Source organism: Malaclemys terrapin, chromosome 13 (assembly GCF_027887155.1).
Source record: "Malaclemys terrapin pileata isolate rMalTer1 chromosome 13, rMalTer1.hap1, whole genome shotgun sequence".
In the NCBI taxonomy this organism is placed as follows: Eukaryota; Metazoa; Chordata; order Testudines; family Emydidae; genus Malaclemys; species Malaclemys terrapin.
This window is the reverse complement of record NC_071517.1, coordinates 34,916,396-34,941,353: the sequence shown is the minus strand read 5'-3', so window position 1 is coordinate 34,941,353 and position 24,958 is coordinate 34,916,396. Positions and strand designations below refer to the sequence as shown.

Below are 24,958 nucleotides of genomic sequence, written 5' to 3'. Positions count from 1 at the left end.
AATGCCCTGAGCCAAGAATATACTCACAGCTCCTATTGAGAGTTGAATGTGCACTACATCATATAAGTAGGATACAGCTCTTTAACATTAGAGGGGTGTCCAGTCAAGATAGGATTTTTTTTTCCCTAAGAGATAGGCTCTGGTTAAACCACTAGTTACTGGGCTTTGGTGAGTGGAATTATCCAGCCTGTGTTATGCAGGAAGTCAGACTATATGATCACTGCAGGCTTTAAAAATTATATATGACTGCTCAGTTTGTTGTCTATCAACAATGAGCTGCATCTAACAAAGTCTCCTGTGTATTTCTTTGTCTTCTTTTTATGGTTCCTGTGTTTTGGCAGGTAGAACACCCAAATGGAGAAGGGAAATCAAACCAATGTGAAGGAATTTATTCTGTTTGGGTTCCCTGGCTCTTGGTATTTGCAGATCTCTCTCTTCCTGCTTTTCTTGTTCATGTACATCCTGATGCTGATGGGAAACATCACCATCATATCCTTAGTGGGTACCCACCACCGCCTCCACACGCCTACATATTTCTTCCTATGCAATCTGTCCTTCCCAGACATCTGTTTCACCACTGCCTACATTCCCAAAACTCTTGCCATCCTTGTGTCCCAAAGCAAAACTGTCTCCTTCCCCAGTTGCCTCCTGCAGATGTACTTTGTCTTCTCCCTAGGCTGCACTGAATATCTACTCCTGGCAGTCATAGCCTATGATCGCTATTTGGCCATTTGCCACCCATTGCACTATAGCTCCATCATGAACAGCACCTTGTCCATTCATCTGGCCCTTGGCTCATGGGCAAGTAGCTTCCTGACTATTTCTGTGCCAGTGTTTCTGATCATCAGGTTATCTTTCTGTGACCCTACCACCATCAACCATTTCTTCTGTGACATAGATTATTGGATAGAGCTCTCCTGCACAGACATGCACCTAGTTGAGATGGTGTACATTACTATCTGCTTTATTGTCATCCTGGGCCCCTGTGAAGTCACCCTGGTCTCCTACATTTACATCACCTCCACCATCCTGAGAATCCCATCTGCCCACAGCTGGCAAAAGGCCTTTTCCACTTTGCTCTTCCCATCTCACCATTGTGGTTATATGGTATGTCTGCTCTATTTTTCTGTACATTAAGACTTCTAAACAGAACTCACTGGAAATGAACAAAATTGTCACCCTCTTGAACACTATTGTGACACTGTTGCTTAACCCCTTCACATACGCCCTACGGAACAAAGGCATTAAAGAAATCTTGAGAAAGGCATTCAGTATGATGTGACACTATTCTCCAATTGCCTAGATATCATTGATTTAGGCAGTCAGTGAGGGGAAATCAAGTGAGCAATCAAAACAATAATAATACATACATTTTATCTCACATATAATAATATTAATATTAATAATAATAGTTAATAATATTGTAGAATTTGTCCCAGTATTCGAAAACTATGTTACATGGGCCTGATTCTGATCTATGATAGGGTAACTTTGGACTCTCTTGGCACTGTAAATGGGCCATAAAGTGGGATTAACTGTAATTTGAAAGGTCTTGAAGACCCCTTTACACTACTGGAATGATGCAAAGGAGCCTTATTTTAAATGAGGATCAGGCGCTCATTGTTTGTGTGTCTAAAGTAATCTGATATGATATATTTCTCCATTTTACCCAGATACTTGATTGTGATCTTTTGTATTCAAAAACTTTTGATGTATCTCCACTTGCATTGTCATGATTTTGCTTATGTTCCAGTATCTGTTGATTAGACTCTGAAAACTTGGAGAAGACTTGGATGTGACTGGGAAGCTGTGACAATACTTTGTCACATCTGTCAACACCTTGATGTAAATCTGACAAGTTTTCACAAACTTTTACATGTTTGACATGTCTCTAACTCCAGTACAACATTGTGACAAGGCTCTATTGCCCAGATCCTCAACGGTATTTAGACACTGAAATTAGGCTGGGACTTTGAAAGGAGCTTAAAGGAATTAGGCACCAAACTCTTCTTCAATTTTGATAGGATTGGTGGGCCGAACTTTCTTAGACTCCTTTAAAAATCACAACCTAAACAACAGTAAAATATAAATATGGATCCAGTGTTGATAAACCTCACATTTTCAACACTGTGTACGTAGACTTGGAAGGATTAGATATTTGTCGTAAATGCTGGCAAAATGTCGATCTCACCATAAACACACAAACTAATGAAAAAATAGTCTCACTGATAATGACAGAAATGTACAGATAGGCAAAGTAAGAAAAATGCTGCTTGACAAGTTATTTGAGTCCAAATCCAGTGATTTAAATTTTGATATTAGGCTTGTAACAAATGGACTAGTGAATGATCATTATAAACAGGTAGGATTTGTTGATTAAAGGATATTTAATTTGCACATTTTGACATGTGATGTTGGCAATTGGTGTTTTAATGGTTTATAAAGCTTACCGTATTGAATCTCAATGTCTACTACGACAAAGTAATTGTCTGCTCCCCACCCCCATAATTTCTCGGAACTGTGTGAGTCTGGAGTAACTCCCCTGAAGTCAATGGAGTTATACTGGGGTAAAACCAGCATAAGTGGGTGGATGATAAGGCCAAGAGATTCTGTTTTTTTGTCAGCTCCACTGATATTTAGGGAGCTTTTTCCTCTGAAATAACAGAAGGGAAAGGAAAATATAAAATAGGTTCAGTGATGCCAGCATGAATCTGGTGATGTGGAGGTGGTAGATACATATCTGGAGTCACACAAGCTGAAAACTAGAGTAACAGAGGTGAATCAGAGATGCAGGCCCAGTTCCTCAAAGGTATTTAGGCATCTAAATCCTATTGATTTCAATGGGAGTGAGGGTTCTAGATACCCTTGAGGATCTGGGCCATACTTCTTAAATATTTTTTGTAAGTTATGGCAAGTTAGAAACAGTGGAGCTATGCTATATTTACTCTAAGTTATAACAAATGAAATTCAATAGTTTCTCAGCAGAGTTGAGAATCTGTGTCTAAATTCATTGATTTAAGAGGGCTAACTCTGAATTTACACTGGGATAACTGACACAAGGAAGAAAGGAGAGCAGCAGAATACGGACCCTGGACTTCAGAAAAGCAGACTTTGACTCCCTCTGGGAACGAATGGGCAGGATCCCCTGGGAGAATAACATGAAGGGGAAAGGAGTCCAGGAGAGCTGGCTGTATTTTAAAGAATCCTTATTGAGGTTGCAGGAACAAACCATCCCGATGTGTAGAAAGAATAGTAAATATGGCAGGCAACCAGTTTGGCTCAACAGTGAAATCTTTGCTGATCTTAAACACAAAAAAATAAGCTTACAAGAAATGGAAGGTTGGACAAATGACCAGGGAGGAGTATAAAAATATTGCTCAGGCATGCAGGAATGAAATCAGGAAGGCCAAATCACACTTGGAGTTGCAGCTAGCAAGAGATGTTAAGAGTAACAAGAAGGGTTTCTTCAGGTATGTTAACAACAAGAAGAAAGTCAAGGAAAACGTGGGCCCCTTACTGAATGAGGGAGGCAACCTAGTGACAGAGGATGTAGAAAAAGCTAATGTACTCAATGCTTTTTTTGCCTCTGTCTTCACAAACAATGTCAGCTCCCAGACAACTGGGAGCTGGGCAGTACATCATGGGGAGGAGGTGATCAGCCCTCTGTGGAGAAAGACGTGGTTCGGGGCTATTTAGAAAAGCTGGATGAGCACAAATCCATGGGGCCGGATGCACTGCATCCGAGGGTGCTAAAGGAGTTGGCAGATGTGATTGCAGAGCCATTGGCCATTATCTTTGAAAACTCATGGCGATGGGGGGTGGTCCCAGATGACTGGAAAAAGCCTAATGTAGTGCCCATCTTTAAAAAAGGGAAGAAGGAGGATGTGGGGAACTACAGGCCAGTCAGCCTCACCTCAGTCCCTGGAAAAATCATGGAACAGGTCCTCAAGGAATCAATTATGAAACACTTAGAGGAGAGGAAAGTGATCAGGAACAGTCAGCATGGATTCACCAAGGGCAAGTCATGCCTGACTAACTTATTTTCCTTCTATGAGAAGATAACTGGCTCTTTAGATGAGGGGAAAGCAGTGGATGTGTTATTCCTTGACTTTAGCAAAGCTTTTGATGCAGTCTCCCACAGTATTCTTGCCAGCAAGTTAAAGAAGTATGGGCTGGATGAATGGACTATAAGGTGGATAGAAAGCTGGCTAGATCGTCGGGCTCAACGGGTAGTGATCAATGGCTCTATGTCTAGTTGGCAGCCGGTATCAAGCGGAGTGCCCCAAGGGTCGATCCTGGGGCCGATTTTGTTCAATATCTTCATTAATGATCTGGAGGATGGCATGGGCTGGACTCTCAGCAAGTTTGCAGATGACAGTAAACTGGGAGGAGTAGTAGATACACTGGAGGGTAGGGATACGATACAGAGGGACCTAGATAAATTAGAGGATTGGGCCAAAAGAAACCTGATGAGGTTCAACAAGGACAAGTGCAGAGTCCTGCACTTAGGATGGAAGAATCCCATGCACTGCTACATATTAGGGACAGAATAGCTAGGTATCAGTTCTGCAGAAAAGGACCTAGGGGTTACAGTGGACAAGAAGCTGGATATGAGTCGACAGTGTGCCCTTGTTGCCAAGAAGGCTAAATGCATTTTGGGCTGTATAAGTAGGGGCATTGCCAGCAGATTGAGGGACGTGATAATTCCCCTCTATTTGACATTGGCGAGGCCTCATCTGGAGTACTGTGTCCAATTTTGGGCCCCACACTACAAGAAGGATGTGAAAAAATTGGAAAGAGTCCAGCGGAGAGCAACAAAAATGATTAGGGGGCTGGAACACATGCCTTATCAGGAGAGGCTGAGGGAACTGGGATTGTTTAGTCTGCAGAAGAGAAGAATGAGGGGGGATTTGATAGCTGCTTTCAACTACCTGAAAGGGGGTTCCAAAGAGGATGGATCTAGACTGTTCTCAGTGGTACCAGATGGCAGAACAAGGAGCAAGGGTCTCAAGTTGTAGTGGGGGAGATTTAGGTTGGATATTAGGAAAAACTTTTTCACTAGGAGGTGGTGAAGCACTGGAATGGGTTAGATAGGGAGGTGGAGGAATCTCCTTCCTCAGACGTTTTTAAGGTCAGGCTTGGCAAAGCCCTGGCTGGGATGATTTAGTAGGGGGTTGGTCCTGCTTTGAGCAGGGGGTTGGATTAGATGACCTCCTGAGGTCCTTCCAATCCTGATATTCTATGATTCTATGATAACTGAGATCAAACACCACCTCTGATTCTATTGACTTCAGAGAGGAGACTGTGGATTTACCTTGAGGTAACTGAGATAAGAATCCATATTTAATTTCACTGTCTTCATTGGGATAACTGAGATCAGCAACTGGCCACAAACCCTGATTAGAATGAATGACAGTGGATGCCCTTGAAAATGTGGCAGCTTGGACTTACGTAAATAAGTAAGTATCAGAGGGGTAGCCGTGTTAGTCTGAATCTGTAAAAAGCAACAGAGGGTCCTGTGACACCTTTAAGACTAACAGAAGTATTGGAGCATAAGCTTTCATGGGTGAATGCCCACTTCATCAGACGCAACACTTGCTACAGGACCCTCTGTTGCATAAAAAGATAAGGTCACCTAGGTAATTTTAATATTCCCTCAATTGCCTTTTATTGAGGGCGTTTCTACTTTGTTTACTTTGTTAAACAGGTCCCATTCACTCAAATGGTAGTCAAACATGCTCTAAGATGGTATGGTCATTTGCTCAAAATGCCTATCACATTCCTTGAAAGAATCATCTTTGACTTTGATCCAATGAAACCAGGATGAAAAAGATCCCCTTGAAGGCCTATAACATGATGGTTGGATGGCATTGATAACCACCTGTTCTTTACAGGAATTCTGCCTTGTAATATGCCAGATTTGTTTCAGGACAGAACAACGTGGAGGTACAACATGTATTCAGTGGCCTCTATGCTGTCCACACGACATGAGAATTAACTAAATACTTGAAAGTGCATTAAGCTAAAGTGCACAAAGATACTGTTAGTACATGGAAAGGGAGTCCACATGCGGAGTTAGTGCACAGTCGTTAATGCACTGTAAATTTACACCTAGCTTGCTGCCCACTAACTTCTTTTGTGGACAAGCCCTTTTTATAGGGAATTCCACAAATAACAGCATAACCCTCTTCATTTTTCTAAGGCAATTGGCAATACTTGTGGGAGGCAATTGACCTGGTCAAAACTCTGAATTTCCATTTTGTGGGAAATGTTGATGTTTTGAAAGTTGTTTTAATTCTGAATCAGAACAGAAAAAAGTATATTCAAAATTCCATTCGAAATGGAAATTGCAAAACAAGCCCATTTCAAACAATTTGTTTTTGAAAAAAAAATCAAAACTCCATGTCAAAATGAAATTTTTGTTTTGCAATTTACTTTATTATTCCTGTTTATATTCCTTTTATTAGTTTAACATGTCAGTAGTATGCGCAATATGGCATGTCTTATTATGACAAGTCTTCATAATATGACAATAGAAGAGTCAAAATATTCTTTTCTTTTCTTATTTCTTTTTTCTCTTCCCCTTTTTCTTTTCACAAACAAACAAAACAAAATGTTGAGGGCAGCTGTTACTTAGGACAGATCAGAACAGTTTGCCACCTCGACATTTTCAAGAAGAAAATATGATACAGTGTGAAAACGGCAAACTGCCTCATTAGAACACAAACAGGAGCCCTTTGGTTCTAGAAAGAAGATGTATCAATCTGTACTGAGTAGTAGCTATCATTAGTTTTTGTAAAGTAAAATAATAGAAAAATGTAATACAATGCAATAATAGACTATTTCAACTAATATTATGTTGTGAACTATTGTGAAAAATAATATAAAAATGAAAAAGAAAATAAATGTTGAAACAAAAATATCTGCTTTAAAGCTTTGATTTAAAAAGAAGCCTAAGAGATGATGTACCCAAATCCCGTCAGAGGTGGGTGCCTAACTACCCTGGGATCCTTTGAAAGACCCAGTTTAAATATTTCCCTCTGGTCTATTCCACAGTACACTGATCAAGAGCAGCTATGGTTCGGTATCTAGGGCACTGAATGGAGAGTTTGGGTCAGTCCGTGACCTCAGTTACACTGACCTAATTCCAGAGCAACTCTACTGCATTTAATAGCTGGCCACCACAGTGAACGAGATCAGAAAATTTTCAGTCTTTTAGTTCTTGTCACAGCACTGCCAGGTATTTGCTGTGGGTTAGGATTCTGTGCCTCACCTTCCCCATCTGGGGATACTGGCACTTAACCTATTTGAGAATCCCACTTGAATGGTGCTAAGCATTAATATGTCAAAAAATATACATGTCAGTGTCTGTGGGCCTGATCTCCCTCCCTCTTGCTTTCTCTAGTCTAAATCAGGAATAGCTACCCTTACATCAACGGGCCAGATTCCCAGCTGGTGCAACATGACCGTACATCCACTGAAGTCAATGGGATCAGATCCCCAGCTGGCGTGAATTTTCATGGCCCATTGAATCCAATGGAGCTATTTCCCCATCTGTCGTAAATTAGCCTAGCTCCACTGAGGTCAATGGGATGAAATGCCCAGCTGGTGTAAACCAACTGAGCTATGTCAGTCTACAGCAGCTGAATATCTGGCACAATCAGCATTTCCTGACCAAGAACTATTCAGTGGGCTGACCCTGCCAGCTGTTACTCATGAAAGTACTTCTTACCCCAGATACCCCAATGTTATCCATTAAACCACTGATGTCCGCAGACCTACTCACATGAGTAAGGATTTTGAGGGTTGGGCCCATTTGAATGTTTGCATGACTCAGCCCCTAACTTGTGTGTTTCAAAGAAGGACAAACAACTGCCCTGATAATTCACTCACACCAGTTTTTTGCACTGATCTATCTCCAATGACTTTAATACAACCACTCATCATTTGCCTCAATGAAAGTGATGGGAGAATTTGGCCTGATATATCTAGTGATTACTAAAATTCCAAGTCTGATCCTTTCTTACAGCCAAACAGAGTGTAAGGGAGTTAAATATCTAGCTCCCATTGACCCATTGACTGGACACCTAAATCCCTTCACCCCCTTTGGAAATCTCAGTTGCAATTTTCCTGAGCAGATTGGTGTGGTTGAGATTTTCAAAGATCACCAGTTTCCATTGACTGAAGTGGGCACCCAAATCTATTAGGCTGGGATTCACAAAGGAGTGTAAGGGAATCAGGTGTCCAACTCCCACTGAAATTCAATGGGAATTGGGTACCTAACTCCCTTAGGCCCTTTTGGAAATCACACCCCGTGACAGCCTTGAAAATCACCAACTGTGTGTTTTGGATGTGCTGGATCAGGCTGGCCAGAAAAAATACACATACTTGACTTAAACCTTATATTCATCCACAGGACATATATAGCGTGGGCAGCATCCCAGATATGTTCTAGTAATTATTTTGGAGAAGTTCTTTGGCATTTGTTATACACGCGGTCGGACTAGATTAGCACAATGGTCCTTTCTGGTATTAGAATCTATTAATCTAAGCACTGCCTTCTTCCCCAGATTTTTACCCAGGAAAAAAAAGGGGGGTTAGTGGGTTATATATTGTTGTAATAAGCCATAAACCCAGTGTCTTTATTAAGTCCATGATTTTTAGTTTCTAACAAAGTTATGAATTTAAGCTCCCAAACTCTCCTTTGAAGGTGTTGTTCAGGTTTCCTTTGAGGACAAGGACTGTGAGGTCAGATATGGAGTGATTGTTTTGTGACAAGTGTTCACCCATCAGTGATAAGGTGTTTTTGTCTTTGTCATGCAGTTGCTGGACCGGTAGGTGTAGAGCATCCTCCATGTTCATCCACCAGAGCTTTGGTCTATCACGTGAAAGGTAAATATTCCCAGTTGGGAATAGAATATTGGTGGAACGATTCAATGTTGTTTACACTGCATAGACATAAGGCTGCTGCTAGAAATTCCTTGATGGATAATAGTTAATAAAACAAAGTAGCTAAATAGGTCCTGGCCACAGTCTTCAGTTCTGCGACTCCCTGCAGATAAAGGCAATCGGTGACGCTGATGTTCTTTACTGTGTGCATCTACGCAGTACAAAACCACTGCAAGAAGCATGAGGTCATTTGTTGAAATAACTTTATGTGCACAGAGAAAACAGTGAGTAGTATTAGATCCACATAAGACAACTTTGACTGCTGAATTTCTGAGAAGAAGAATTAAATGATGCATTCTGATCACGGCACTTTTGAAGGTACAATATGATCATTTTTAGTTAAGACTAAACCACCTCATTTTCTATTCTATTTTATTCATACTATACCAATTGCTATAATACTTAGTCTCTCTGTATAACTGGGTTATGCATTTATAGGTACAGGAAATCTAATATGGGATTTGTGAATTGAAATACTGTTTTTATTATTAAGGTACTTAGCAATAAAAGCAAAGGGCTAGATTCTGATATCATATAGCAGATCTATAAATCTGAAATAACTCCCTCTGAAGTCCATAGTAGAGCTGGTAAAAATAATTTGAACACATTATTTCCTCCTTTGCCTGAAAAATGGCTTTGTATCGAAACTGAAATTATTTTACCACAGGAAATTGAAAAAAGAGACCAAAAATGTGCAAAATTATATTGAAACAAAAATATTTTAAAAAACAAGTAAAAAAAAATTGAAAATAGGAAAAAATGAGTGAAATGAAGACAACTTCAGATTTTTTTTTCCAGCTCTTAGGTAAAATTGTCAAAAGCACGTAAGAAACCTAGGAGCCTAAGTCTCATTGAAAGTCAATGGGACTTAGACTTTGTCTAGATAGGGGAAATTGACTGGCATAACTATTCTGGACTAATTTAGCTATTGTGGAATAACTCCCCCATGTGGACACTGTATTCAGAATAAAAGTGATTTTAGTCTAGATAAATCACTCTGCTTTGTAAGCAGAGTAATTTTTCTGGAATAAAGTAATTTTTATTCTGGAATACAGCGTTCCAATGGGAAGCAATTCTGGTATAGCTGTTGCAGACAGCTTCTTCCACAATAGCTATGCTGGTTGATTTAAGTCCCATTTAGGCAAGGACTTCAACTCCTAAGTGCCTAAGTTAATTTTGAAAATAGGACTTAGTCTCCTAAAGAACTTCTTGTTTTGATTGTGATATGAATCATCTAGGCCTAAGTCTCAAAACCTTGCATCTTGCAGCATTTCAAATATTTTCCTTTTTGTATTAGCTGTGTTGTCCCTGCCTTTGCACAGAAAGGTTTGCCATTTTTTGCATGTTGAATTGGTTTTCTTAAACATGTGCGACACAAGATCCTTAACTCTTTCAAATCGGACCAACTCCATTGAGGACACTATGTAAGATTTGCATGAGTTTGAATCTGCAGTCTTAACTAAAACAAGTTCCCATTGATGGGAGTTTTCAGTGGATGTGGATTTGAAAATTAGCCCCAAAGATTTCTACAAACAATTAAAAACATGCCTACTGCTTACTATCGGGAGCATCCATTCACATGAATTCCACATCTTCAGCTGGTGCAAATTGGCATAATTCTATTGAAGTTTTTTGTAGTTATTGAAGGTGTTTTGGATTTTTTTTTTAAACTTTGCCTGCCTATAAATTTCAATGACTATAGATGGAAATATTTTTCATCAATCTGTATGTGTACTGTGACATCGACATTTATCAACATTTGCTGATAAAAATTTAATTCTTCAAAGCTGACCTATATGTCATAGTGTTTGCAGAATTAGCAGAGCTGCTCGAAAAATGGAATTTGCATCCTGTAGGAAATTCTGATACTTCGACATTTGTTTTCATTGCAAACTGGGGCAAATTATTGAAATATTAATTTTTTTTCTCAAACAAAAAATTCTGTATTTTAAAATAAAAAAAGACATTTTTGATCAAAATGAAATGTTTCTTTCATCATTTCAAAATAAAATGTTTTTTTAATGTCGTCAAAATGAAAAAAAATGAAATGTCAAAATTAAATGAAAAGTATATTTTGAAATTGACATTTTAAGTTGAAATGTCAATCTAGAACTATATTTTTCATGAAAATAAAAAAAAAATCTTACAATTGTCATTTTCCTTTCAATTTCATTTAAACTACGTTTTAAGATGGGAAAAGTCTTGTTCATACAATTTTGACCATGTCTAAGAATTACTCACTATTGTATGCACTCATATACAGATATTATCAATGCTGGTTTACATTTATCATGTCTACCACCACCTTTTTCACTTAAAAAGAGTCAGTGTGGACCAGAGGATGTTTTTCTAAGAGATCTGCTCTAGGAAATATTTTGGAGAAGTTCTCTGGCCTGTGTTATACAATAGGTCAGACTACATGATCACAATGGTCCCTTCCAGCCTTGGAATCGAAGAATCCAGTCTCAGTGTTTCCTTTTACTCCTCTGTTTGTCTGTCTCCATCTGTTGTCTCTAGTCTGATACTTAGACTGTAAAATCCTTGGGGCATAAACTTCCCTTTTGTTCTGTGTTTGCACAGCACCTAGTACAATTGGGTCCTGGTCCAGTACTGATGCTTTTATGTGTTATGGTAAAAAAATAAATAATAAATAAATAATTGTTATTATTAATAAAGCCCTGTTCTCAGAGCTAACAATGTTCTTCTGGGTTTCTTTTTCTCTCTGTGAAGACATGTCTGACGTAGAGGGGGAAAACCAAACGACCATCACAGAGTTCATCCTCCTGGGATTTGGTGATCTTCATGAGCTGAAGATCCCTATATTCGTGGTGTTCCTGGCTGTCTACATAGTAACACTCACAGGGAATATCCTGATCATTGTGACGGTATCATATAACCACAACCTGCACAACCCCATGTACTTTTTCCTGGGCAACCTGTCTGTCCTGGAAGTCTGCTACACTACCAGCATCGCCCCCAAGATGCTGAAAACTCTTCTGGTTGTACAAGAAGAGGTTTCCTTCTCTGCTTGCCTCCTGCAGTTCTACATCTTTGGCTCTCTGGCGGTTGCGGAGTGCTTCCTGCTTGCTGCCATGTCCTACGACCGCTACTTGGCCATATGCAAACCACTGCATTACGCCTCCACCATGAGCTTCCAGCTTTGCTTTCAGTTGGCAGCGGGGTCATGGGTTATCGGGTTCCTCTCACTGGTGGTCACCATGCCCATGGTTTCTAGGTTACCTTTCTGTGCTTCCAAGGAGATTGACCATTTCTTCTGTGACCTGACACCCATCATTAAACTTTCCTGTGGGGATACCTACATGGTCAGGATACCGGCTTTCATCATAGCCTCCCTTGTGTCCTTCTCGCCCTTTCTTCTAACCCTACTGTCCTACTACAAAATCATCTCCACCATCCTGAAGATCCCTTCTTCCACAGGGAAGCAAAAAGCCTTCTCCACCTGCTCATCCCACCTCATCGTGGTGTCTGTGTTCTATGGCACGCTTATGGTGGTCTATGCGGCTCCCGTAGCCAACCAGTGGCCAAACTTAAACAAGGTCTTCTCCATGCTATACACAGTGGTGACCCCACTGATCAACCCCATTGTATACAGCCTGAGGAACACAGAGGTTAAAGAGACATTGAAAAAGCTTTTCAGTAAAAATTCATTCTAAGTGCATGACTGGGGGATCTGTCCTATCTTGATTGCTAAATCCTTTCTTGCATTATACACACAAGTAGTCTCACTGAAGTCAATAGCCCAAAGTCCAAACTTTGTCAAAGCTGCTGAAGGGATTTGGATGCCCTATACATATACGACTTAATACCAAATGAAGGATGTGCCAGTAGCTAGGACACTAGCTTGCAACTTGGGAAAACTACTTTCAGTTCCCTGCTCTGGTACGTTTCCTGTGTGAGCTTGGCTAAATTCTCAGATTTCAAGGCCAGAAGGGACCATTGTGATCATCTAGGCCAATCTCCTGTATAACACAGGCCATAGAATAATACCTAATATAATTCCTAGTGCAGATCTTTTAGAAAAAAAATCCAGGCTTGATTTAAACATTGTCAGTGATGGAGAATCCACTACAACCCTTTGTAAATTGTTCAGAGGGGGGCAGAGAGCTATGCTGTGTTTACACATGGATTAGCACCCAGGAGGCAAATTATGTATTTAGCAGCAGAGGGGAGATGCAGATTTGTTATGTCCTGTCCCTTGTGGGCAGTGCCGGTAGTGACTGGACATGGGGAACTCTTCATCCAAATATTGCCAGCGGTACCTCAGCCATGTGCCCACATGCAGCCCCACTGACCCCAGCTAGGTTCCATATGAATGCAGGTGTACACCTAAATTAAGAAATTTGTAGAAGAAGGGCCTTAGTTTTCTACTTGCCGCAACCAGTAGCCTTACTTTCCTGCACCCCAATATTTGATATTACATTCATCAGCCAGAGATAAACACATATGCAAAAATGACCAGCAATTACATTAACATTGTTATCATTATTTTTCAGATTTAACACCCCAAGGAGATGAGATAAGCCCACAGAGTTTGATGTTTCTCCAAAAATGATATTGCTGGTATGTAATTTGAGATAATGAGGTCTCAGAGTTGACACCACGTTAAGATGATCGAGGGAAGAGCACACCACTCTTACAAGTATTGGTCTTGATTGTGCCCAGCCTTACCCCTTGTGCATTGTCCCTTTGCAATGTCAATGCAATGTAAAACTGTAGCAAACCAGAACTAGGGATTACCATTTTCTGTTTCCATCTAGCACAATGGGGATTCATTATGGTTGGCTTCTAGGACCTATGACAGTATCAATGTTTAATTCATGGATTTTAAGGCCAGAAGGGACCATTACAATCATCTCAACTGTACCTCCTGTGTAATACAAACCAGAGAGAGCCACCCGGTCATTCCTACATCAATTCTATATACTGTGGGGGCAGTTATATTGTGACACTGTGGTTGAGCTAGAGTTTATCTTTTAGAAAGAGATGTCCAATCATGATTTAAAGGTTTCTAACCATCAGAGGAGTGAAGTTCTGAAACAGCCTTCCATGGGGAGCAGTAGGGAGAAAAAAACCCTAAATGGTTTCAAGACTGAGCTTGATAAGTTTATGGAGGGGATGCTATGCTGAGACTGCCTACAATGGCATGCAGCCAATCTGTGACTGCTAGCAGCAAAAATCCCCAATGGCCAGAAATGGGAAAGTAGGGGAGAGCTCTGAGTTACTACAGAGAATTCATTCCCAGGTGGGTCTTGCCCACATGCTCAGGGTCTAACTGATTGCCAGATTTGGGGTCGGGAAGAAATTTTCACCCAGATCAGATTGGGGGTTTTTCACCTTCCTCTGCAGCATGGGACATGGGTCACTTGCAGGTTTAAACTAGTGTCAATGGTGGATTCTATTGAACTTGAAGTCTTTTCACCATGATTTGAGGACTTCAGTAACTCAGGCAGAGGTTAGGGGTCTATTACAGGAGTGGGTGGGTGAGGTTCTGTGGCCTGCAATGTGCAGGAGGTCAGACTAGATGCTCACGATGGTCCTTTCTTACCTTAAAGTTTGAGTTTATGAGAAGGCCTCTGGTACCCTCTGCTGTTCCCTACAACTGTCACAGGCAGAAGCTTAGGGGGCTGTATGCTTCTTTGCTTAGAGTGATGGAGCGGTGCACCCAGCCAGGCCCCCACTCCAGCCAACCCTCCCCACCCAGGCCCCTCACCACTCCCCTGACCACTCCCCGCAGCAAAGCCCCCTGCTCCCAATCCGGCCAGCCCCAACCCAGCTAGATTATTCATTCCTAAGGCCCCAAATGGGGTCATGGGCCCATGGCAGAGTAATATGTCACAGCCATAGACTCTTATTGTATATGTGTAGGGGTTTTGTTTGGTTTTGTGTTTTCAGAAAACCAGTGCGATTTGCACTAAAAATGTTGGATAAAACACTCAGCTCAGCCTACATGAGCAATGAAGATTTACTCTGGTTGTTAGAGAGCTCAAGTTTGGAATTTTAAAGGCTTGTAAGGGAGGTGCCTAAATCCTATTAATTCTCCCATTGACTTTAAAACCCTAAACCAGAACAAGTCTACTATTTCTCTTCATTTGAATGTAAAGCCTCATGGGTCCAGAACCCAGGTCTGCAGAGCTCCCAGGTAGTTAACAGCTCCAGCTGCCTCCAAGCAGTAACTGTAACCAGCTTGCACTCCACTTCCCATCACCCACTGTCTACACAGATCATGGGACATTCCATCTCCAGGGTTTGACAAGCAGCAGCCCCATGGCTCCTTGCCCTATGTAAACCCAAGAGGCACTCCAGAAAGTGTCCAAGCAACAGTATGGATCTTCCGTAGCTGTTATGACTGTTCCTGTTCTATACTCTTGAACATCTGCCCTGAGCTTGGACTTTGTTTCCTGACTCAGACCCTGAAACCTGACTTGGACTCTGACACTCGGTACCGACCCTGGCCTGGAGCTGACCATGAACTCCTCGTCTACTCCTAGCCTCAGGTTTGCCCCTGCTTAGACCCTTGGCCCTGATTGCCCTTGTTGAGATCCTGACACTGATAGTCTTTCAAATATCACTGGGGACTGGGCAGGTTGTGTAGAGTGATCTGAGTGTATTCCATGAGGAGTAGTCAGCATTTATATGTGATGAAGTGGGAGTTTTCTATAATATTTTAATAAATGACACGTATGGCAGTGACTTACTTGCCTAGGCATTGCTACCAAGTGGATTTAAAAGGGTAAAAGGGCTCTTGGGGCTGAACTGTAGTCACTGTCTTTGGGGGATAGGAATGGGTCATTAAGAAACATCTGGAACTGACCCATTTCAATGGAAGATCCAGAAAGACAATGGGAGCCCCAAGGACTGAACAACTGACACCTGCCCATGGGCAACTCCAGCAGGCAGAATATGTGGACTCAGCCTGGGTCTGCAGGAGGAGGAGGATTGAACAAGAGGTGTCAGGTGGCTGGGTTAAGGGCAGCTCAGCAGCACTCACCTGGAATTGACAGAGGGAGAGAGACAAAAATGGATTCCACGGCAGCTTGGCTGGGTGGAGCACTGTCTGGGCCAGGATGGACTGCAGGCTGTGCTTCTCTATACAAACACAGGGACTCCCCGATGCTGTGTTCCAGTTGAAAAGGCTTCCTGGTGTCACTGTGAATGTTTGCTGAGGTGTATGTGTCCCTGAAGAGTGTAAAAGTCTCTGTGACCAGGGGTCTCCCTCAATTGCACTCGCTGTGCAGAGCTCATGGTGTGAAAGGCCACAAGAACTTAAAGAAAAGTTGGACCTTGTGGCGTTCTGGCACACTGAAGGGGTTCCTTTAAGGGACTGATTAAAGGTTGGGACATAGCATAGATCCTATGAGCCATAAAAGGTGAACATTAAAATAGGTAGTAGCCTACTTTAACTTACCCCATTTTATACTCTCCTGGTAGGCTGACCTACCTACCCACTCACCGTGTTGATATCTACCCATCTACCTACATATACACAGGCTGGGATTTTTCAAGAAGCCTAAGGGAGTTAGTTGACAGTCAATGGGATTTGGGTACCTAACTCCCTTACGCGCCATTGAATATGTAAGATCAGATCCAACTGGTCTCCCTTAGACTTTAAATATTCTCCTTAATTTCTTTGCATTGCTCCCTGTAAAGTGTTCTCAAATATAATCACGCCTTCCTCTCTCTGAGCCTTCTAACTTATAGGCCAGTTGTCTTCCAACTTCTTTCATCTCTGTACTGCTTTGGGAGAGAGAGACTTCTTCCAATACTTCAGTCTCCCCAGTTCTTGGTTTTCAAAATATTCCTCTCTCCAGACCAGAAGGAAGGGTATCATAGGGCCAGACTTACAAAGATAGTTGCCTACTGGGATTTTCCAAAGCATCCAAGCACATAACTCCCTTTGAAATCAGTGGGAGCTAGGCACTTCTAGGTAATTATCTGTGTCTTCAGTCACCTAAATACCTTTAAAAAATCTGGCCCATAGACCTTTGGAGGACAATGACTCACTGTTTGAGATCAGCTGTGCTGGATGATAGAGGTTGGTTTCTTCCTTGACTGACAAGCCTTCATGAACAAGATTCCTATCCAATGTAATTTTTACTACTCAAATCAAATCAAATTAGGTTTGAGCTCTGTTTTTACTCAGGCCTTACTCCCTGTAAAACTCCCACTGATTGAAAGAAAATTGCATTTCAATGCATATTAGCTGCCTAAATCTTGTAGGATCTTTTGAAAAATCCCAGCCTCCATTGCTTTACACACACACACCACCACCATCACACTCTTTTCAGGAGGACCTTAAGTTGAACAACAAAACAAGGAAGTTTTGACAAAAAAACCAAGTCAAGTTTCCTGAGAGAGCACCATGGGTGTTTCCCCTATATAACAAACTACTTTATTTTCCCTCATGAAATGGAAACTGCAGGTGGCATTGCCAGAAGCACCTGAATTATTTAGAGCATAAGTCAATGGGACTTGGTTGACTGGAACATCTGGAAGAGGAGGTGGTGCCCCTTCTTCCAACCATTAGCCTAGTGTCACTTACTGATGTTCTGGAAGACCTGGGTTCAATTCCTCATTCTATCTCCTCTAGAGCAGGGATTGAAACTTTGACCTCCCAGCTGAGGTCCCTAACCACCAGTATATAGGTACACTAGAGTGAAATTTTCTCAGGCTTTTCTATTGAAGCTATTCCACTTTATATAAAATACTTTGCTAGTCATTGGGCTAGAAAGCTTGAGGAAAATCACACTGTAGCTAAGTGTTAGGGGACTCCATTGATAGGTTCAACTCTGTGGTCCATTGAGTATTTTATTTCATTATTTATACAATGTGGAACAGCTTCAATACTCCAGAATACCTTATAGTCCAGAGATTAAGGCACTTTCCTCATAGATGGGAGATCTCCACCCCCCCAACAGGTACACAGGGGAAGAGAATCATGGTCCCCCACATGCAAGGAGAGTGAGCTAACCAACGGACTGAAGTTACAAGAAAAGCAGCAGCAGAAGGACTCCTCTTCCTCCTGCTATTTTGTGAATTTAGCCCAACATTTATTTTTCTGGTTGAAACAATTCAACAAAATTTCTGTTAAAATCATGAATAATTTGTATTTGACTAAAACTTCCTTTTTGGTGAATAAATGATTCATCTGAAAAAACTTACAACGTATCTCCTCTGTCTCACCGGCTGTTTACTGCCATGTTATACAGCCTATTTATTCCTTTTTCCCATTCCCTAGCCTGTGTTCATTTATTAGGGAAGCTTAAGGCTATCTGGCCATGTTGTCTTTTTGTGGTAAATATATATTATGGCTAGGAGCTTCGAAGGAGTGTAGGGGAGATGAAATGATTTGCTATTAGAGGGTCTAGCTCCTTTGGCTGTTTTTGAAAATAGGAGCCTAAATACTTTTTTTTTTTTTTTTTTTAGTGACTGTTGCTGAGATTGTGTACCTAAATCCTGTGATAATCCAAGTATCATTGCTCTAATTTTTAGGCACTACAGAGCTTTGCTTGAGTGCTGACCTAGCCCAGTGTTACTGGTTGCTTGTTACAGAGATTTAACTTCAGGGATCTTGTCCCAAGGGGAAAAAAACAGCATTTAAACCATTTTCAAGAAACCAGCTTTTAGTCTCTCAGGCAGTTCAGGAAAGGCTCTTTGTTCCACTCTCACAGATAACTCTACACACCTTCAGTGGTTTCACTGCTCCTAGTAAGAGGTCCAAAGGTCACATCCATAGACCTACTGGATGTCTTGAGATGCTCTATTCCAGACGCAGATAGACAGACTAGATAGCCAAATCAATAAGTAAGTACGTAGACTAAGAAAACAGAAAGAGAAAACCACAGGTTAGAATGATCTCACCATATTCATGATCCATGTTTAATAGGCAGGTGAGTTGATTAGTAATTTTAATCCTTTTTAATCTCTTTATTCTTTCAATTTCAAAGGACCAGATTCTGCCCCACTTATCTAGGGGTGGGTCTTTCTGCAGAGTTCCATTAACTTCTGCCTGGAAGGGGCCATGGCTGACAAGCCAGCTACTATTTGAATCACCAAGCTTTCTCTCTCATGCACAACAGCACTGAGACAAATGAGGTGTGTGTGTGTGTGTGTGTGTGTGTGTGTGTGATGGTCATTCTCTGGAGAAGGAGTTTAGCTTTGGAATTCACTTTGCACAGAATTTGCCTATGTTGACATTAAGGTTCTAGTACAAGATCTCTTCGCTTGGACATTTGTCTGATTAGCTGGGCGGGGGGGGGGAATTAAATTTTCTTTCTGGGGAGAAATACAGTATTAAACATAGATTTGATATTGGACAGAACACTTGACAGAATACTTTGTTCACATTTCCACTAAAAATCAATGTGAAAATAGCCACTCACTTCCAAGAGGGCAGGAGAGATTCTCTCATGTATGAGCAGCCTGATATTCAGATGTGCAGGACACTGAGTCAAAAGTCCCATTGAATTAGTTTTTCAAAGGAACTTTAGTGATTTTTAGGCACAAATTTTCAAATCATGTCAGCATGCCGTGAGAGTGTTTTCTGGGGACATCCATTTATGATTATAATTATTATTGTCCCTCAGTATTACATAACGTGTTTTTTTTTTAAATAGCTTTCACAACATATTAAATCTTTAAGCTTAAAAAGAAGAAAGCTGCTGTCTAAAATATGTCTCCACGAGTGACCAATAAATCCTGCTTGAATGGAGTCTGTAGGTTTGTAGGGTGTGGAGTTTTGTTAAAACCTCTACAGAATTCCTGCATTATAGGTGCTCAAATTCATTCATTGTCATTTGACTTTCCTGAACATTCTCACAGTGCCTAAGAGCGCTGTCGGCTGCAAGTCACTGAACATGATGTCTTGCAGTCCTAACATGTTTTATCTCTAGGGATTGCACCATGTGCTCCAATAACTGCTGGGGTTGTCTTTGTTCTAGTTTTCCATAATTGCGTGCCTTCAAGGCAGCGTTCTTCATACTTTGCCATTCTCTCTCCTTGGTTTTTTTTTTTTTTTATGTTTCTGTCTGCTGGCAAGGCAACATCAACTAACATGGGCTTGTTTGTTGTCTTTTCTACAACTATGTCTGACCTGTTTGACCGCACCATTCGGTCTGTGACAATTGCCAGATCCCATAAACCTTACCCTCTTCATTCTCTAGAGCGCTTTCAGTTTGGTGTTCCTAATAGCACATAGTTTGTGGCAATCATGGATTTGTACAGAGTCTCTAGTGTAGACACTTTGCAACCTCACTGTGTCTGTTCATATATTCTCTTCCAGATAGGCTCTAGCAGTTGCTCAGCACATGCACCACCATCTTTTCCTTTTTAGAACACATTCTGCGGCTCGGGGAGCAGTTGTCGGTCAATTTTACTTCTTAAATAATTAAGTCCCTTAAGGATTTTTCTTGTCCACTCATAATGAGGATCTCTCTCTTTTTTGAGGGATCCTTCTACAAGTCATGAGTTTGTCAATCTTCTATCACCAATAGGTTTGATCTCTCTCCACCACTGTCCGTGCATTGATCTCTGTGTAAACCTTTCAAATCTTTTTTGGCAGGTTGCTTTCTCCTTTCTTTCATGCTTTCTTGGGCTTGGATGCAGCTCAGTCATTGCTTGTTATCATGACCGGATGATCTTTATTCTGGTTGACTCCTGATATATTTTGATATTATAGTCTTCATTATCAATTACTTCCTCCACAGATAGCAGAAGTTTTCCTTCATCACATCATGGGATGTACATCCTGTCCATGACTTGATTGCTGTCTAATATTCTGTGCATCACCAGCAGCTGTCTTCTTTGAATGTCAATTTTGTTCTTCTCTTCTTGATTCCACTTGATCACTCCAGCAATGTTCTGTACTACTGGCATCCCCCACATATTAATGGCTCAGATAAAATTCTTAGACTTGAGTTTTGTCCGTAGAGTAGTCCTTATACATCTGTAATATTCTTTCCTCATTTTCTCTTTCAATTTATTATGTTGTAGCTCCAACAGTTCCCTGATTCCAAGATATTTGTAGGGGTCATACTGAGATATCATGGAGAGTTCCTTCATTAACTTGTATGTCATCAGATTATACCAGTCTGGCCATCTTTACAGATGCTGACACACAGTTAGCTGAGCCAACCTGTAGCTTTATATATTCACCATTTTTTTCTGTACATCATTGATCTCTGTATTTCCTTTTTGTGACTGTTCATGTAGTTCAGATTGTTCATATCGAACATTGTTAATTGGTTGTTGATCTTTGCTGATATGATAAATTGTGGTTAGCTCAACAAGCATCCATGTCAGTGGCAGCATGGCTACCACAAACAGCACTGGTGCTAAGGAATCCCCTTGAAAGATTTGTCTTTTTAATTTGAATCTCATCAATTAGTCCCTCCCTGGGAGAGTCGAGTGCTCCAGTTAAACATCAATTGCTGCAGAAAGGAAATGATCTGTGGGTGAATCTTGGACATTTTCAGTGTCTCAGTGATCCTTGATTGTGAGACGCTGTTGGATGCTCTCTGGTAGTCTACCCACACAATCACTAACTTTTTTCTTTCTTTGTTTTGCATCTTGTGTGATCCTCTTGTTTAGCCAGAGGTGGCCTTTTGTTCCTTTCATGTTTACTGTGCTGCCTTTTTTGCTCAGGAACCAGCATTCCAATGTGAGCCAGCACTATCCAGATCGTCTTTGCTGCAATTATTGTTAGAAGTTTCCATATAGTTGGTAAGAATGTGGTCAGTCTATAATTCATAGGATCACTACAACTTTCTTTCTTTCTTTCTTTCTTTCCTGTATGAGAAGAGTTGTCCCTGTCATCATCCATCTTAGAAATCCATTCTTCAAACATTTATTAAGTTGTTCAAATAAACAATCATGGAGTGTTGTAAAGTGTTACAACCAGAATCCACGCGCCCCATCTGGTCTGAGTGATTTCCAATTATCTCAGTACCTCATTTCTTTCTTTGGTTTTTCTGTGTATTCCTCTGTGGTTTGTTTTGTAAACTTTTTCTCTCATTTTTAATCTGGTTTGCTGTCTGCTTATGTTGTACAGTCTCAGACCAGAAGCAGTGAAACTCTTCAACGACATTTATTGGCTCTCTATTTTTGCCTATTCTGTTTTTTAACATCAGTCAGAAGAAAGAATTTCCTAAGGACTCTGGTGAAGTGACTGTTCTCTTGATAATAACTTTGTGCTTTTCAAGTCCATGACTCTAAGTGGTCAGCTTCTCTTTACATTGTTCCTTCACAACTCTCACATCCTTTCATTCAGATGATATTTCATCTCCAAAGCTGTTTGCTGCTCTTTTCTCTTCAAATGATTGTGCTCATATTCATGAAAAAAAAAAAAAGTACTCTTCTGTTTTAACTTTCATTTCCAAGGAGGTTCTTGAAGATAGGAAGTTTTCCAATGGTTCATATGTTCAGATGGCTTCATGTTAAACCAATGAGCTTCTACTGTTACTGTAGCATAAATTATATAATTGTATTGGCTAATCTTTGTTGTTTTTTTCCTCCAGTTTCCTTGAGCACTTCATTAAGTGCTCACATTATATCATCCAGTGTGTGATGGTCTACAAATTTCACAGTTGATAGTGCTGGTGCTCAATGTCTCTTACACTCGGCATGATCTTGATCAACAAATCCTTCATATTTTCTGTACTTCTTTCGGAGTGCTCTTTCACTCATATTTGTCCTCAAATTTTCTTCCATTTGTGGCTTCCGTTTATCCTATGTCACTGCTCCCACAAAAATATTTGCATATAAATCTAGATGACTAATCTTCCTTTTCAGGCTTTCAATCTCCATTTGTGTAAATTCTCCTCTTTGGAATAAAGCTCGCAGTCGTGCAGTGAGTCTGTGCTTGGTCATTTCTTTCTCGGTGTTCTCGTTTCTCTCCTTCCAGTGTTGGAACATTTGTTTGCTCCAGACTCTCTCTTCTGGTTTTGGCAAAAGACAAGCTCAGATCATTTCTTGGTTTATAAGATGAGTCCTTTTCACTCTATTGTCACAAATGATCTCTGGTTGTTTGGACAGTTGCATGATACATGAGGTTGCCCACCTCCACACAAAACACTCTGCTGGGGAGGAGGCTGTCATCCAGATAAGGTCTTCTGAGGCCAACTTTAGAGGTAATCAATGATTATTATGAATGTCATATTCTCCATAATGGTTTGAGTTGACAGGCTATACCCCGTTGGGTGGGAAACCAGAATTTCTAGGCCTCAGAGGTTTCTTTGTCTTCTAGAATTCTAGAGATTTTAATAGGGATCAATCCAATAAGATACAACAGATATTACATTCTGTAGTTTTTGTAGAGTATTTATAGAATTGGCCAGATCCCATGCTGGTGTGCTTCAGCCATAGCTCCATGGGCATCAATGGGTGACTTTATATTCTGGTGGTTAGGGCACACACCTCCAGATGCAGGAGGCCAAGTATCCAGTCCCTATGCTCCAAAGTTTTTTTTTTTTATTATTATTATTTAAGCACAGTGGAACAGTTTCAACAGGAGAGAATGAGGGAGCCCTATGTCCAACTGTCCCAATATCAAAGCAGAGTTTCTGTGAATACCAGTGGGGCCTGATCTTGGGATTTATGCAACTAAAGTGGTAGTTTGGCACCAAAGTCCTTTTCTGTATCCAGCCCATTTTTGTCTATTTTAAACACACATTTTATAGGATGTAGTAGGCCTTTCTTTACATTCGTCCTACTGATCATATGAGCTCCACCTGCCATTTCAAGTTACTTGTGTGTTAATTTTATTTTTTCCAGTCTCACAGGTCAGTTTTCCTGAATAAGGATCAATGGGAAATCAAACCAAAGTGACTGAATTTATTATCCTGGGACTTTCCAATGATCCACAGATGCAGATTTTCCTTTTCCTGATGTTCTTAGTTGTCTACCTAATCACGCTTTTGGCAAACATGGTGATCATGCTGGTGATAAGGGCTGATCCTCACCTTCACACCCCAATGTACTTCTTCCTGTCTCATTTATCCTTCGTTGATATCTGCTATTCCTCGGCCATTGTCCCTAATATGTTGGTGCATTTCCTAGCAGAACACAAAACTATTTCTGTCAATAGCTGCATTGCACAGACTTTCTTCATTTTTCTGCCGGCTGTTACTGAAGTTTTTATTCTCTCAGCGATGGCTTATGATCGCTATGCTCCCATCTGTGAACCACTGCGTTACATGGACACAATGAGCAAAGGGATCTGTGTTCAGCTGGTGAGCAGTGCATGGGTAATAGGCTTCATAGATGCCCTGATTAATACTGTTTTTGCCCTCAAGTTGCATTTCTGTGGGCCCAATCAAATCAGCCATTTCAGCTGTGAGCTCCCTTCTCTATTACATCTGTCCTGCACTGAGACCCTCACCAATCAAGTGGTGCTTTTTACTTCTGTTGTCATACTTGGATCAAGCTCCTTTCTCTTCACCATGATCTCCTACATTCACATAATCTCCACCATCCTGAGGATACATTCTGCGGAGGGCAGGCATAAAGCATTCTCCACCTGCAGCTCCCACCTTATTGTGGTTGGTTTGTTGTACTTGACAGCTTTTTTCCAGTACACAAAACCCAGCTCGGTCTCCTCTGTGGTGCTGGATGAAATGTTCTCCATCCAGTACAGCATCATGACCCCCATGTTAAACCCCATTATCTACAGCCTGAAAAACAAGGAAGTGAAAACAGCTGTAGGGAAAATGTTGAGGAAATTCAAATTTCTCAAGTAGTGTTGATCTTATTTAAAAAAAAAATAAAAAGAGCATAGAACTGTGGATAACTTGTGTTCGGGAGATTCTCAGCTCAGGTTTTTGTTCAAAGCCTTTTGTTCAAAGCCTCAGCTGGTCTAAATCAGTGTGGCTCCATTGAACTCAGCAGGCCACATCCCCATTGGGTAGAAGAGACACTGTTGCAAAGGGGACAGGATCCTGGATCTCCATCTAGGGTGAGTGCTAGAAGCACCAGGATCTAGAGCCATTCATGTGCG

The 24,958-nt window shown here is 41.0% G+C and overlaps 2 protein-coding genes and 1 pseudogene across 2 annotated transcripts; all 3 read left to right on the top strand.

Annotated features, from left to right (window-relative positions):
- The first annotated feature begins 354 nt into the window (after positions 1-354).
- LOC128848474 (olfactory receptor 6F1-like) lies at positions 355-1,282 on the top strand (annotated as a pseudogene).
- A 10,399-nt stretch (positions 1,283-11,681) lies between these two features.
- On the top strand, positions 11,682-12,623 carry LOC128847998 (olfactory receptor 5V1-like). Its single transcript, XM_054047711.1, has one exon. It carries the CDS (start codon positions 11,682-11,684, stop codon positions 12,621-12,623), a length of 942 nt encoding a protein of 313 aa, XP_053903686.1.
- An 11,145-nt stretch (positions 12,624-23,768) lies between these two features.
- Positions 23,769-24,701, top strand: LOC128848134 (olfactory receptor 5A1-like). The gene has a single exon (XM_054047924.1). It carries the CDS (start codon positions 23,769-23,771, stop codon positions 24,699-24,701), a length of 933 nt encoding a protein of 310 aa, XP_053903899.1.
- The last annotated feature ends 257 nt before the right edge of the window (positions 24,702-24,958 follow it).

Coding starts and splice junctions, on each gene's coding strand:
- LOC128848134 (XM_054047924.1), top strand. CDS start 23,769: ATGGGAAATCAAACCAAAGTGACTGAATTTATTATCCTGGGACTTTCC.
- LOC128847998 (XM_054047711.1), top strand. CDS start 11,682: ATGTCTGACGTAGAGGGGGAAAACCAAACGACCATCACAGAGTTCATC.